The sequence below is a fragment of the Pelophylax lessonae genome, assembly GCF_965119305.1.
Source record: "Pelophylax lessonae genome assembly, chromosome: 11".
NCBI classification, from domain to species: Eukaryota; Metazoa; Chordata; class Amphibia; order Anura; family Ranidae; genus Pelophylax; species Pelophylax lessonae.
In genome coordinates, this window is record NC_138778.1 from 168,172,730 (window position 1) to 168,187,491 (window position 14,762).

At 42.6% G+C, this 14,762-nt stretch overlaps 1 protein-coding gene across 1 annotated transcript in view; it reads left to right on the forward strand.

Moving 5' to 3' along the window:
• Nucleotides 1-14,025, forward strand: part of LOC309566430 (NXPE family member 1-like) — a gene marked incomplete at both ends in the record, with an annotated part of 43,584 nt that extends 29,559 nt beyond the window's left edge. The window contains 3 exons of the mRNA XM_082271572.1: nt 7,341-7,402; nt 9,621-9,839; nt 13,490-14,025. Of these exons, the coding sequence (XP_082127698.1) occupies nt 7,341-7,402; nt 9,621-9,839; nt 13,490-14,025 (817 nt within the window). The remainder of the gene's footprint in view (nt 1-7,340; nt 7,403-9,620; nt 9,840-13,489) is intronic.
• Between the last annotated feature and the right edge of the window lie 737 nt (nt 14,026-14,762).

Consider the following 14,762-nt stretch of genomic DNA (forward strand, 5'->3'; position numbering starts at 1 on the left):
AACATTGCGTTAAAATAAATTGCTGCATCAACCAATGTGATTTCTCTTCCCCTGCGAGCAGTGAGCCCAGCCAACCTGTTGTTTCTTTGACAACTCTAAAATATTGCCTGTGATGAAGGTATAGTGAATGTGGACCTTGTTCTGGTCTGAGGCTTCTACCTCTCTGATCATCACAAAAATAGTGCTCAGCATGTAAGGGGTAGGGTGATGGGGTGGTTGTCATGTCTTTCACGTTCCCCTCCTCATTGGGCACTAAGTAAGGGACACATAGGAGGATTACTAGGGAGTGGGTTTTTCTGGGCTACGCTAGGCACTTTGGATAGGGTCACTGCCTTATACATAGGGTACAGAACTTTTACTTGCACAGACGACTGATCTCTAATAAACCCTCTTGATGTTAACATACACCAACAAGGTCACCGATGCATTTAGGAGGGACATGCTGAGTCAATGCCCTCTACACCTGTCCAGCGTATCTCTGCTACCGCACTGTTAGTAATGAAATGTGGTCCCACTATGCACCTAGCATGGACTTCATGCGTGCATTCACTTAACTCTGACACTTCCGTGCAGGCTGAATACCTCTGTAGTGCTGAAAGAGTGCCAACAACAACTTCTCCTGCAAGAGGCTATCCCACCTGTCACATGGCTGCTAGATAAACTTTTGTTCCCTTTTGTAACCACTTGTATGTTTTACAATGTATTAACACTTACACTGTTGTCTTCATACCCCAATGTGCCTAGCAGACCCGAGCAACAGGCTATGTGTACCGGTTACTTGCTTTACACCCCTTGAGTAACCAGGCAAAGACAAAGTTTCAAGAGTTGTATTCAAATAATGTGACATGACAGTAGAACAAAAGCAACAATCTTTCCCTAAACCAATCCCTAACTCAGGCTTGTGGCTGCCCCAGCATACCTGCACAGGATAGAGTTCATGACTGGTTGAGTGCATGATAGTAGTATCCAGGATTGACATCTTCAAGACAGACTGCAGGTCCCAGCAATCCCCCATGCTGTAGAAGGCTCTTGAAGCCAGATGTTCCCTAACAGGCACTCTGCAGTGACCGTTTTCTCAGGTCCTTGTCCCTTTTATAATACACATAACTAGTGGGTCGGACTCAAAAAAGCTATCCAAGAAAGAACCTGGAAACACAATTCACAATAACCTTCCTGGGTGGGACAGCATAAAACTCTACCTGCTTACAAGCAGACACTAAACTCTTGGCTTAGGGTCTTTTTGTAATTATTTTTTGCTTACGAGCATCAAATACAGCCAAAGAGTTTTGCGGGGGGTGGGGTCGGGGGTTAAAGACTCCACCTTCTTTGGGACTACTGTGCACAAAAACAATGAAAGGTAAAAAATAGCATAAATATCTTGCATAAATATTACTTAGTAGTATTTGTTAAAAAAAAAAAAAATCTATATAACAATATAGTATGTAATACCCATAAAATATTCATGTAGTTACTGTAAATATGTCAGTGAATCCAATTAATCAATCTAAGTGAATCAATGTTTATTTAAATATATTATAATCAGTAGAGCCCATATTTATGTCCAGCATATAATTATTTTTTTAGACTGAAAGTAGCATTAAACCCACAGCCAAAAATGTAATATATTGCAGCTTACCAATCATTAGATGTGGGGGCTACATTGGTTTTCATTTTTTAGACTTTTTTCCCTTTCTGTTTTCACCTGGTGATCAGCTCCTCCCGAATGGATAACTAAGATGAGACCACTTATACGCTAACCAAGCGAGTAATCCAAAGAAATATACATCTTCAACAATCCAGGAAGCTGTCAACACTCAAAATTGTGTCCCGACAAACAATGAATAAATCAAGAGAAAAAAAAATGTGACGCTACCATTAACAGCCAGCAGAATTCTCAAATAATAGATAATGTGATAACAATCAACTCATAAAGACAATAAATAAAAAACAAAACATGCACGCTTGCCCAAAATATCAAAGTTACAATGACAACTATTCCTTTAGGATGAAGGCACCCCCCTTTAAAGTAAAAGTAAACTGGTACTAAACAGGGCAAACGTACCAGATTGACAGCGCTCACGACCTATACATGTAGCTACGTTTAATACAGTTCCACAAAGAGTGAATAGCAAGATGCCCTTGTAGGAGGTATAAAGTAATTTATTTAGCTTCTAGACGTGCAATTTGTTTCATTACGGATACAAATTCAGATACATTTTTGGTGAAAGAATCCAAATGAAATAGTAACGGATTTTGTTGAAATTCGTTAAAATTAGTTTTGTTTATTTGTTTTTTATCAAATTCCAAATTTTCAGAACAATTTGCCTTCGGATCCTTTGAAAAATGATTAACTGACTCAAATTCTGTGTGAAGAATAGCTGGTTGTTAGGCTTAGGTTGTGGGCCGGGAAGCCGGCAGCCGCCTTCTTAAAGCAGAGCTCCACCCAAAAGGGGATTCCCATTTAATGCCTCCTTCTCCTCCTGTTTATGAAAAGGGGGGGAGCGGCTACCCAATTTTGACAGGTACCCACTCCCACTTCTGTTTCGGTCATTTTAGACGATTGGAAGCAGAAGTTCTCCTTCCCGAAGTCTTCTGGGAAGACTTCAGGACCAGTCACAGAGGACAATGCAGCGCCGCTTGCGCATGCGTAGTGGGCACCCAGCTGTGAAGCCGCAAGCTGTCACAGCCGGGTGCCCATAGTGAAGTTGCCGGTGCCACCGAGGGAAGACACAGGGTGAAAAGGCAGGACAGGTGAGTGGCTGTTTATTAAAAGTCAGCAGCTACACTTTTTGTAAATGTAAACAAAAGAATACCGGCATTATAAAATTCCGAAAAACAAAAATGCCATGGGGTTCCCCCATCCATACCACTCCCTTTGGGTCTGGTATTGATTGTTAAGGGAATCCCATGCCAAAAGAAAAAACGGTGTGGCCCCCCCCCCCCCCAAAATCCATACCAGTCCCTTATCCCAGCATGCAGCCCGGCAGGATAAATAATGAGGGGGACAAGTGAGCCCCTCCTCCTAAACAATACCAGGCCACATGCCCTCAACATGGGGGGATGCTTTGGGGCAGGGGGGGAATATGGAGTACCCATTCACCAAAAAAGTGTACAAAGTGAATAAAGACAGTACACAAGTAAAAGAGCTTTTGACAATTCCTTTTTTCAAAAATAAAAAACAATACCCCAATGTAGATCTATCTCACACTGCCGCAGTGCTCCTGGACCTGAACAAAGGGAAAAGAATGTCTGGTCTCTTTGAAGAGTCTCCACCAACTGTCTGCTCCTCCATCTGACATTTCTTAAACAAATAAGGGGTGGAGTCAATCGATGGCATTAGCGGAGGACCCCGCCCTTTGTCACGTCCCCAATCAGGGCCTACTGGGTTGAGGATGTCACAAGGAGGCAGTGTTGCTCGCTGACGTCATGGGGTGACTCCCCCCCTTACCTATTTAAGAAATGTCAAATGGAGGAGCAGACAGTCAGCAGGGAGCCTTCAACGAGACCAAAGGTTTTTTTTTTCGGGTCCAGTGGTGCGGTGGGTGGCGTGAGAGGGATCTACATCGGGGGACATTGTTTTTTATTTTTTAATAAAGCAATAGCCAAAAACTCATGTACTGTCTTTATTACCTTTGTACACTTTTTTAGTGAATGGGTAGGGGTTATATGTACCCCATACTTATTCACATAGGGGTGGGGGCCGGGATCTGGGGGCCCCCTTGTTAAAGAAGGGTTTCCAGATTACGATAAGCCCCCACCCGCAGACCCTCACAACCACCACCCAGGGTTGTGGGGAAGAGGCCCTTGTCCCCATTAACACCCACACCATGTCGAGGGTATGTGGCCTGGTATGGTTCAGGAGGAGGGGGTGCTCGCTCGCCCCACCCCTTTCCTGACCAGTTGGGCTGCAAGCTCGGATAAGGGCACGGTATGGATTGGGAGGTACCCCATGCACTTTTTTTTTCGGAATTTTCTATTGCCACCATTGTTTTGTTTAAATTTCAGCTGTCAGGGGGGAAGTCCTCTGACAGCTTATTAATTATCGGTTGTTAAGGAGCAGCAGTCAGCTTCCCGACCCGCTGCTTAAATAGATATTTTTCACACAGAATTCAAACTGGTCGATAATTTTTCCACCAATCCGAATTCAAATTGTTCCAAAAATTAATAAACAAAACAAAATTATAAGAAAACAAAACTAAACGAATTCCGAAATGAATCAACAAAACAAAATCTATCCAAAACTAAACTAATTTTTCCATTCTGCACATGTCTATTAGCTTCAAAAGCATAAAGTTTTAAAAGCAATAAAATAATAGTAACAGAAGCCAGCTATTTCCAATAACCATACCAGGTGGCAATGATGGAAGATCAACAGCTCCACATTTGGTGAAGTCCAAAGAACCAGAGAGCCCCGGATAAAGGAGTCCTGGTTGAACCAAACCTTGGGTTGCTACTAAACAGGGACTTTTGAACAGGAGTATAGTTCTGGATGTACAAAGAACAAGGTCTACCAAATCAAGTTAAAGAAACTCTCTGGGAGTTTGGTGTTTACTGTTTCCTGAATACTGTGTAGCCCCCTGTAGTATCAGTCTGTTTCTTACTAGATTTGCCTGTTTCCTGGATCTTTAGATAAGCTCTCTGGAATATTCAGGTGGCTAGGTCAGGGGTGCCCCAGCCAAAGCAGAAGTCAAGACACCAAAGAGGATTCCTTCAGCTGCAGGTAGACTCCCAGGGATGCCAAAGCCCTCAGGCTGGGTCTTACTCCTCCAGGAACAAAAGGCCCTCTTTTCTGGATCCTAGCCTATTTATATCTCTCGTAGCCCCTTGCTGGTCACTCATTCCCCTGACCAGGGATTGGCTGGAGAAGTGTTAATATGCAGGCCAGGGTTTGGGTTCTTCCATCCACTATATCTTATCGTTCAGTGGGATGCAGGGGAAAGTAACAGAGCCTGCACCAACAGGACCCACAACAGACATTATCAAATAACCATTGCTCTCCTTGACTACAGTGAGGCAAAGTGTAAATAGGTTAGATCTGGGGCGTGGCTGAACCGTTCATGTGAGCAGAAGTGCTTCACACCGGCTCTGACTACAGTGAGGCAAAAAAACCCCCCGAAAATTTAAACTCTAGTAGCCTACTGGGGCGCTAAAATTACATACATTACGGCATGGCTGCTATGGGTCCATCCCCTTTTCCTTCTTAGCCCAGCGGGGGAGTGGGGAGTAGGGAGGGATGCAGTTTCCTATCTTCATCCTGGGCACTGGGTGACCTTCCCCTGACACTGCTGAGAGAAGGAGTTTTAGGAGTCAGTCTAGAAAATCAGCTTGCAGGTAGCAAGGTATAATGGTATATGTAGTCCTTAGAAATTGAGGAGAAACTGCAAAGCATGCAGGGAATACAGACATTTGTGGAAAAGAATGGCCAGTAGATAGGCAGCACAAACAAAAACGGGGCCTAAAGAACATGTTCATTTTAGAATGTATTCTTCCTACCCCTTCCCAACCCCAATAACGCAGAACATGTGACGTACTTTTGGGTGCAATTATTCTTTAATGGCAACCCAAACGGACTGCTATTCTGCCGTAATCATTGTACAATGTGACCGCGGCAAAACATGAGTTTTCAAAAAGCGCTACACTTGCCGCCCAAAAAAGAAGCATAAGCTTATTTTCGGGTAACAAACGAGCATGGACCAGCCCACAATGTGCCCTACGTGTGACATTCTAAATCAAGTGCAGATCACTCAATTGTTCCCACTACGCAAAAGTGTGAATGCAGTTTAACCGCTTGCTGGCCGCCAACAGTAAAATTACTGCGGCGGTGCGGCTCCCCTGGGTCCAGCGACATAGACCTACGTCACTGGCCTGCTAGTGATTCCGGGGGCGCACCGTGTTCGGACACAGCGGGAGTCGGGCCGGGGGAGGAGCGGCTCCGATGTCTGCCTTCCTCCCCTGATCATCGGGGAAACGGTGAGAAGACCCGCCTGCTTATGTAAACAAAGCAGGCGGATCTTCTCAGTGACAGACAGGAAGAGATCAGCAGATTCAGCATAGCTTAAACTTCGATCTCTGTGTCTGTCATAGAACCCCCCGACGTCAGTAAGCATGAGGCATACATTTAACCTCTTGATCACCCACAGTATTAACCGCTTCCCTGCCAGTGTCATTATTACAGTAACAGTGCATATTTTTAGCACTGATTACTGTAGTAATGTCACTGGTCCCCCAAAAAGTGTCAAAAATGTCAGTTAGGGGTCCGCTTATTGCGATTTTTTTTACCAAAAATATTTAGCAGAAAATAAATTGGTCTAAAATGTTAAAAAAAAATTTACATTTTTTTTTTTTGGGAATGTCATACAGCAGAATGTGAAAAATATATATTTTTTTTTTTTTTTTTCAAAATTGTCGCTCTTTATTTTGTTTATAGTGCAAAAATTAAAAATTGCACAGGTTATCAAATACCACCAAATACCACCAAAAGAAAGCTCTATTTGTGGGGAAAAAAAGGATGTAAATTTAATTTGCGGTACGCGCAATTATCCGTTAAAATAACGCAGTGCCGAATCGCAAAATTGGGCCTGGTCAGGAAGGGGGCAAATCCTTCTGGAGCTAAAGTGGTTAAGGGAGACAACTTACCCCTGCTGGTCCTGACTGGGCCTCCCTCTGCCCCAGGCCCTACAGAGGTTGTGTGGCTGGCTAATTTTATACAAACGTGTAGGTCTGCCACTGCTTGGGGGACTCGGGAGTAGAGATGAAAAGATTTATTTTTAAACTTAACCTGTTCTTTAACATCCACATCCAAGAACAAAAAAGGAATAAAGTACGGTTTACCAGTCTTCAGATCTGCTGGCAACATTATTTTTCTTTTTTTAGCCTAAAAACATTTTTGGCATTTTCAGATTATACTTGATGACCCTGCTAGAAATCTCTTGTGCTTATAAATTCCTGTGCACTGAATAGAAATCTCATTAGCGATTCTCTTCTGTAAACTACAAGACCCCTCCACTTTGTAATGGAGATAAGGGGGTGTCTGTAGTCTGTATCATGAGAGCAGCCTAGGTTGACAATAGATACAGTGCAGTGAATGAGCTTTTTCCCCCTAGGACAGGAAATTTGTTACTGGCAGGTTTACCAGGTGAAAAATAAAATAATAAAAAGGGAAATTAATGCAGCCACCACATACAGTATAAGGACCAGCAAGCTGCAATATATTACATGTTTTCTACCTGGGTTTAGATAAACTTTTTTTGGGGGGGATCACATAAACATACAAATAAAGTATATCAGCACAACTGAAATAGTAAATGTATTTCTTGTTTTTTCATTATCTATATTTAAAGGTCCAAAATTGGCATAGAAATTCCCAAACAAGTTGGAAGTATTAATGTTTTAAAATGCCCAAGTAAGTCTAAATTTTTATTTTATTTTTATTGTTGGTAAATAAAAAGTAGATTGTACAGTCAGATACAATATCTGTTGCCAGCTTTACACGTATGTGGGCAGACGTTTTGGGGTTCTTTTACTAAAATCAGTAAGTAAATTGCAATTGCACATTGCAAAGTGTATGTTAGTAAATAAGGTGAGGTGTTAACTTTGAATCACCCAATAAGGTGCAAGAGAAGTAATAAAAACAGGGTTTTTGTTAGCACAGTCAATTGGTTGCTCTGCAGCACTTGTGGTTATGCCCTTAGCGGGAACACACAATACAACCAACCACACGTAGGCAGCTAACTAACCACTCCTTCAACATATCTTAAAATGGAACTCCCACCAAAGTTATTGTATTTCTGTTTAGGATAGTGTGGGGAAAAGGCTACAACCTTTACCTGTCTTTTCATTAGCATTATAACTTTCTCTAAGGGAAGATCCATACGGGCAGAGCAGAGAGTGGGTTTAGAGTTTCTTGACTCTGTATCATTCAACTACCGTTGTTCAGCACTACAAGGCTATTCAGAGAAAAGCAGTATAGCCACAGAAGTGAACATGTATAGCAGTGGCTTATCTGCTCCTTGCAAGTGGTAGCTTATATTAAAGGGAAGGGTTAAGAAATAGGAAGGGTTAGGGTCCTGTTCATTTTTTATTGATATCTGAGTTCCCAACGGAGAGCTTTCCCTTCTCTATTTGTCCTTGTTGTACAGTTGCCACCAGAACAAGAGTAGATGAGAACAAATAAATGTCAAAGATCATATCCCCTCACCAGTGGAATAGCATGGGGGGGGGGTTGGTATATTTGCCCTGGGCACAACATTTTGGGGGGGGGGGGGGGATTAGACCTGTGGCCGCGCCGTCCTTGGGTCTGATGCCCCAAACCAACTGCAAGACTTTATTGACAGTACTTCCACTGCCTGCACTGAACAGTGAGGGGGATCTGTACAGTGGGGAACAATTACGGAAACCATGCCCTGTATCTGAGTCTGTCCCTCACCCCGGCTTTTAACGGGTGGAGGGATGGGCACAGATAAGGGGCATGGTTCCTATAACTATTCCGCGCTGCCGCGGGCTGCCCAATTCACTCCTGCACCCAGCACTCATCTCTACCTGACACATCACATAAAGTGCTGATACAGGAGAACAGGACCTGCAGGAAGATGTGGCAGGACTGAAAGGGATTGCCCTATTGTAGAGGGGAGTCTGTGGGACTACAAATTCCAGAATGTCTATGGAGGAAGAGCATTTAGTGTGAGGTTGGTGGTGGAACTTGGAAGCATGGTGTATCAGTCCCACTCCCAGTATAGGTGAGATCACATGGGTCTGAATGGCTTTGTAATGTGAGGAGGAGGAGCTCAAAACATCCTGATATATATCTGCAACTCTACAGAGGTACAACACCTCTTCCTCCTTCCCTCTCTCAGTCCTCTCTCTCACATTTAAATTGACACACAGTTGCAATCGCCAGCCCGACAATTTAAAAAAATAAAGAAAAAAAACGGCGTGGGGTCCCCCCTCCCCAGTCTATGCTAGGACCTTTTGGTCTTGTGTGGATTTTAAGGGGAACCCCACTGCAAAAAAAATGGCGTGGGGTCCCCCCCAAAATCCATACCAGACCCTTATCTGAGCATGGAGCCTGGTGGCAGGCCAGGAAAGGGGGGGGGGCAGCGAGTGCCCCTCCTCCTGAACAATACCAGGCCACATGCCCTTAACATGGGGAGAGATGCTTTGGGGCAGGGCGGGCTCTGTTGGTGGGAACAAGGGTCTCCTTCCTGACAACCCTGGGTGGTGGTTGTGGGGGTCTGAGGTATGTGACCATACAAGCACCAACAACAGATGGGACTTTGAAAACTATAGGTGATTTCACCGCTCCAGGCTTTACCGACCATTGTCAAGCACTCTCTCCTCTCCCCTGCATCCACCACTGACTGACACAGGGGATCATGTGACCAGATCTGAGCTAAAAGTCCATGAGTTAGGGGATGCAAATTACTTGCCTTACCCCGGGTGCTGACAACCCATGCTACACCACTGCGCCTCACTTCAGGGAGATGTCCACTCACTTCTTGTTGTGTCTTTGGAGCAGGAAGTATAGAGAACTCTGACCAATGGGGAGCAATCAGAATCTATCAGAGGACTTTTTGAACTTAACAAATAAAAAACATATTGTGTTAATGTAATTCTTTTTTCAGAAACTTCTATAAATGTGACTTCAAAATGCCAAATTGGGACCTCTCTTCCCTTCCCTAGCGGTTATTTCCTGAACAACCAATGGTTTCCCTTACATTGCAGTCTTTCTTCCTTTGAGCCCTTGTTGAATATAAATAAATGTTTGGCTGGCAAAATGATATATTTGATGGGTGATTCAACAATTCGCCAATGGATAGAGTTCTTCCCAAGTGTCATGAAGAGTAAGTATCCATGTTACAATCATTTAGATAAAGTGCTGCACTCCTTTCTATGACAAACACAATATATCTAAAAGCATATGTTTCCAAAGATAATCAAACAAACATGGTAATGTACAGTGATTAATAATAAATTGCTCATTACAGTGCTTCCCTTCTTAATTGTGATCCCTTATACTTCTGTAGCACCCTACAAGGTAAGTGTTAGGTAAAATATATATATATTGGGCCTTGGCTGCTTAACAGCAGGGCCATGATTTCAGCTGGGCTGTCATGTTTCCCAGGTGTGTCTGCTGAGAGGGGAGTCTCCCCACTGGCTCCATGAGAGGGTTCTCATTGGGCGGTGGAGGAAACCCAATCAGAGACACATTCAGGCCTGTATCTACTCCAGAAGGCAGATTATGCCGCAGAGGATTCTTGGAGTGGGTATAAGTTTGAGGGGAACACATGACGCAGCGTCTTTGGCGGGAAGCAGAGGCCCAGGAGGGAGAGTACAGCTGTCTCTCCTCTTGTCAGAAGGATCGGGTGTCTTGGGTGGCTGCCTGAGAATCCAGAGAGTGCTGAGCTGAGCTGCAGAGGGGATCCGGTGTGCCGAGGACCAGCGGAGGAAGAGGGGTTCAGTTCCAGGAAAGCCCTCCAAGGTCGTGAGTATCGTGAACTGCCCCTGGGGGTCTGCCTAGTGTAGAGGGGACCACTCCGGTGAAGGTCCCAGGGATCCAGGAGTCGGCTAGCGGTAAAGGGGGTGCCTAGTCAGAGGACCATGAAGTGTTAGAGGGGGTGCCTACTCAGAGGACCCTGAAGTGTTAAAGGGGGTGTCTAGTCAGAGGACCCTGAAGTGTTAGAGGGGGCGCCAGCAGTTGGGCCCTGAAGAGTCAGGGTACAGTGTACAAATTTAAGAGTTGCAGCAGCACAAGCAGTTATAGGAGCTACCTCAGTCAGTGAAGGGCTGGAGGGAAATGTTCGCAGGACTTTTGAGCTAAACAGAGTGTCAGGAGTCAAGTGCATCACCATCCTGGATCTGAGTTAACAATTGTGTTAAAGTCAAAGTTCTAGCACAAGTTCAGCATAACAGTATCTTCAAGCGCCAGGGAGCGTTGGTCAGCATTCAGCTGGCGTCAAGACAGCAGCAACGGGCATTTTTCTGTATAGTGTCCCAGTTAAACCTAGTTGAGCCAGAGGAGTATTCCACTCATTCCCTTCTCCCATCCCTATTATAAAATAAACAAAAACAAACCAAAGATGCCGGGATGGTCATTGTCTCAGTTCTAACACCTGGGTTCACAACTTAAATGTGTTGGAAGTGTTACCGGTAACAATGGCAGACCCATATCAGGCACAATGCCTGGAAATACTGCTACACTTCAATAAAGTGCTGATTATAATTAAAAGTCCATGAATTATCAGCAATTGGTTCTTGTATTGAAATACTCCATGCTAAACCCTTCACATGTCAGCAGTAACTTCTAATTCCAAACTGTGTAACCACACCACGTGTTTAGTCTCACAGAACTCTCACCTTAACCACAAATTAAAGAGGTTATAAACCTTGTGAAAAAAAAAAAAAAACAAAAACAAAAAAACCTGTAAGACAAAGGCATAATGAGCTAGTATGCTTCGCATAATTGGGCTTTTATCGCTATATTACATTAATTTCCTTTAAACTGGAATCTCTTATCCACAGATATCCCTCTCCGGATTACTCCTCCTTACTGTGCGGTGTGAGTAAGATGGCTCCTTATATTATTATTCCAGATGTCTTATGGCCACTCTGCATAACTCACAATGCAGACGAGAAAAACAAAGACGCACAGGCTCCCATAGTGTAGTATTAAACCATCAACTTGCTTATTTATTTAAAATTGATACACTCACATTTAATATGTTAAAATCACGCTTTGCAAATAAAACCTCAATATTCCAGCGTCTTCTCGCATTACTTCCGGTTCATGTCAGCCTCTCCTCTCTCCCTACGTGTTACGTCAAGCCACATGTGCCTTCATCAGAGAGGCTGAGAAGGGAGAGAGGAGAGGCTGAGGCTTGTCTTGCCCAAGAAGACCGATGCTAATGTTGGCTCTTGCAAAGCCAAAAAATCTCCTACTGTCGCAGGCTTGCAAGCTGCATATGCCAATGGGTAAATCTTGTTAAGGTCAGTGTCAGTTTCAGACCATGCTTGCAAGAAAAAGCATCCTCTAAAGGTAGCATTAAATGTCATTGTCAGCCGGTGTCATTAGTACAGTGACAGTTTATAGTATTATAACTGGTCACTGTATTAGTGTGGCTGGTGATGTCAGTGTCAGTTAGTCAGTTCCCACCCAGTGCCAGTTATTGTCAGATTGCCCGCTGCACTATCGCAGTCCCATTATAGGTTGCTGATCACCACCATTAGTAGTATAAAAAAATGAATAAAAAAAAAATGTCAGTATACATACCATAATTTGTAGGCGCTAAAACTTTCACGCAAACCAATCAATATACACGTATTGGATTTTTTTTTTTTTTTACCAAAGACCTGTAGCAAAATACATTTTAGCCTAAACTTAATAAGAAATTTGATTTTTAAATTGTTTTTATTTTATAGCAGAACGTAAAAAAGATTGTTTTGTTTTGTTTTTTTTTTTCAAAATTTTTGCTCTTTATACTATAAAGATTTTATTGGGTTGGGTTTAAATAGTACAAAAATTAAAAAAAAAACAGTGCTGAATAAAAAAAAAATGCCCTGGTTATGAAAGGGGTAAAATCTTTTGGAGGTTACACTGATACTATACACAAACTGTTCAATTTATATTGTCCCTTCTATTTCTGTATGTGGATGATGGCATTGTAATGATTTTAATAAAAACAATCGAAATACCTTTTTTCTAATACGATATGCAGCTGTCACATGACCCAGATCTTTCCCAGTCTGTTTGCAGGGAAACATAAGCAGGAGGATCTTCTAGTCCTCTGCTGCTGGTCACATGTTAAAAAAAAAAAAAAAACAGCCTTTGGAATACAGAGTACAAACAAAAAAAAAATATTAATAATATCAATACAACAAACTGTTTTAAATTGTCATACAACTATATTCTAAAGGAAATCTTTATTATTTTTTGGCAATAACATGGTGTGGGCAGATTTCTGCCAGTCACAGGCTGTGTCACTCCCCTCCAGCCTGCACAGATCAGGAAAGACATGTTTGTTATTTAAAAAGAAAAAAACGAAACAAAAACAAGACTTTACAATCACTTTAGGCCCCTTTCACACTAGTGCGACTTGTCCCGCCATTTTGGACCGCAAAATCGCATGACAAGTCGTTTTCCATTAATTTCAATGAGCCCTATTCATATCAGTGCATTTTGAAGTCGCACCGACTTCAAAGTAGTTCCTGCACTACTTTGCCACTTTGATTGCGTTTTGAGCCATAGCCATTGCTTTCAAAATCGCGTCAAAATCGCGACAAAGTCGCACCGCAAAATCATGGTAAAATTGCGTTGCATAAGTGTGAAAGGGGCCTTAAGGTTTTCTATAATGATTTGGTACTTTTTCTCAAAAGAAAGTTTGGAAATGTGTCTACCAATAAATAAAAAATTATGTCATTTTGGTGGATTTTAAAAAAAAATATGCTTTTATTTAAAATACATAATCATTTGCTTTTTGATCTTTTTCTTTAACAGATCTGAAATTTTATGAGACCCACATGGCTGGTTGGCATAAGACCTTCATGGCATTTGACATGCAAAACAGCATCTACATTCAATGGAAGAAACATGGACATCCATTTGTAACTATGAGCTTTTTTAATGTCAAAACTCACTCCTATGTTACCAATGAAATCGACCGGCTTGGTGGCGGCTCCAACACAATTGTTGTGTTATCTGTAGGACAGCACTTCCGGCCCTTTCCTTTGCCCATGTTTATCAAAAGGCTTCTCAGCATACGAAGGGCCATAGAGAGATTGTTTTTACGAAGTCCAGATACAAAAGTTATCATAAAGACTGAGAACACCAGGGATATTAGCCCTGATGTAGAGCGATTTAGTGACTTTCACGGATATATTCAGTACCTCTTAGCAAAGGACATCTTCAGTGGACTTAATGTTGGGATGATAGATGCTTGGGACATGACCATAGCATTTAACTCTAGAAATGTCCATCCATCGGTACATGTTGTTAGGAATCAGATCAACTTGTTTTTGTCTTATATCTGTTAAATAATTTTTAATATATGTTTACATTTATTATACTTTTAATATGAATTTAATTTTTTTTAAAGCTAAACCTCTGCAAACAATGAAATACCCAGTTATATAGTATGTATATGGCTGATTTTAGATGCTATAGGCATGTGCTTTGGCCAAGCCATTCTGGATTTACAAAGCTCTGTAACACAGCAAGGCCACATTAGTGTCATCAGTTTTCTCTACTGCAGATATGAACTACAGTTAGGTCACGTTCCCACCCCACCTTGATTATACTGTGAGTAGGAAAAGCAGACAGCATTGGCTTATCCTTCTGCTGACTCTCCCTATTTTTCAATATCAGCATGTTCCCTATCAGTAAATGCAGCATACCTGATTGACTTCTAGCATTGCCTTTCTGTCTCAGAGTTTGAAATCTACTGTGCAGTGGATGGGGGTGCATGCATGCAACTGATCTGAATGGCGACATTCTAGATCTGCTTCACCCACCTTGGGTCCCCTAAAAACCCCTGCTGCATCTAACACTATCCCCTAAAACACTTTGCCTTTTTGCACCCCAAACTTCTGACCATCTATCTCAGACATGGTGCTGGCTCCATCTGTTGATGAACCTACCGGACATTTGCTGGGAGAATCCAAGGGTTCCATAGAAAGCCTCATGCAGTTACCTTCAGCATAACAAACTCCCTGCCCTGAAGCAGAGAGGGAGGCCTGGATTCCTGAAGCCCTGAATTTGGGAGGAAATATAA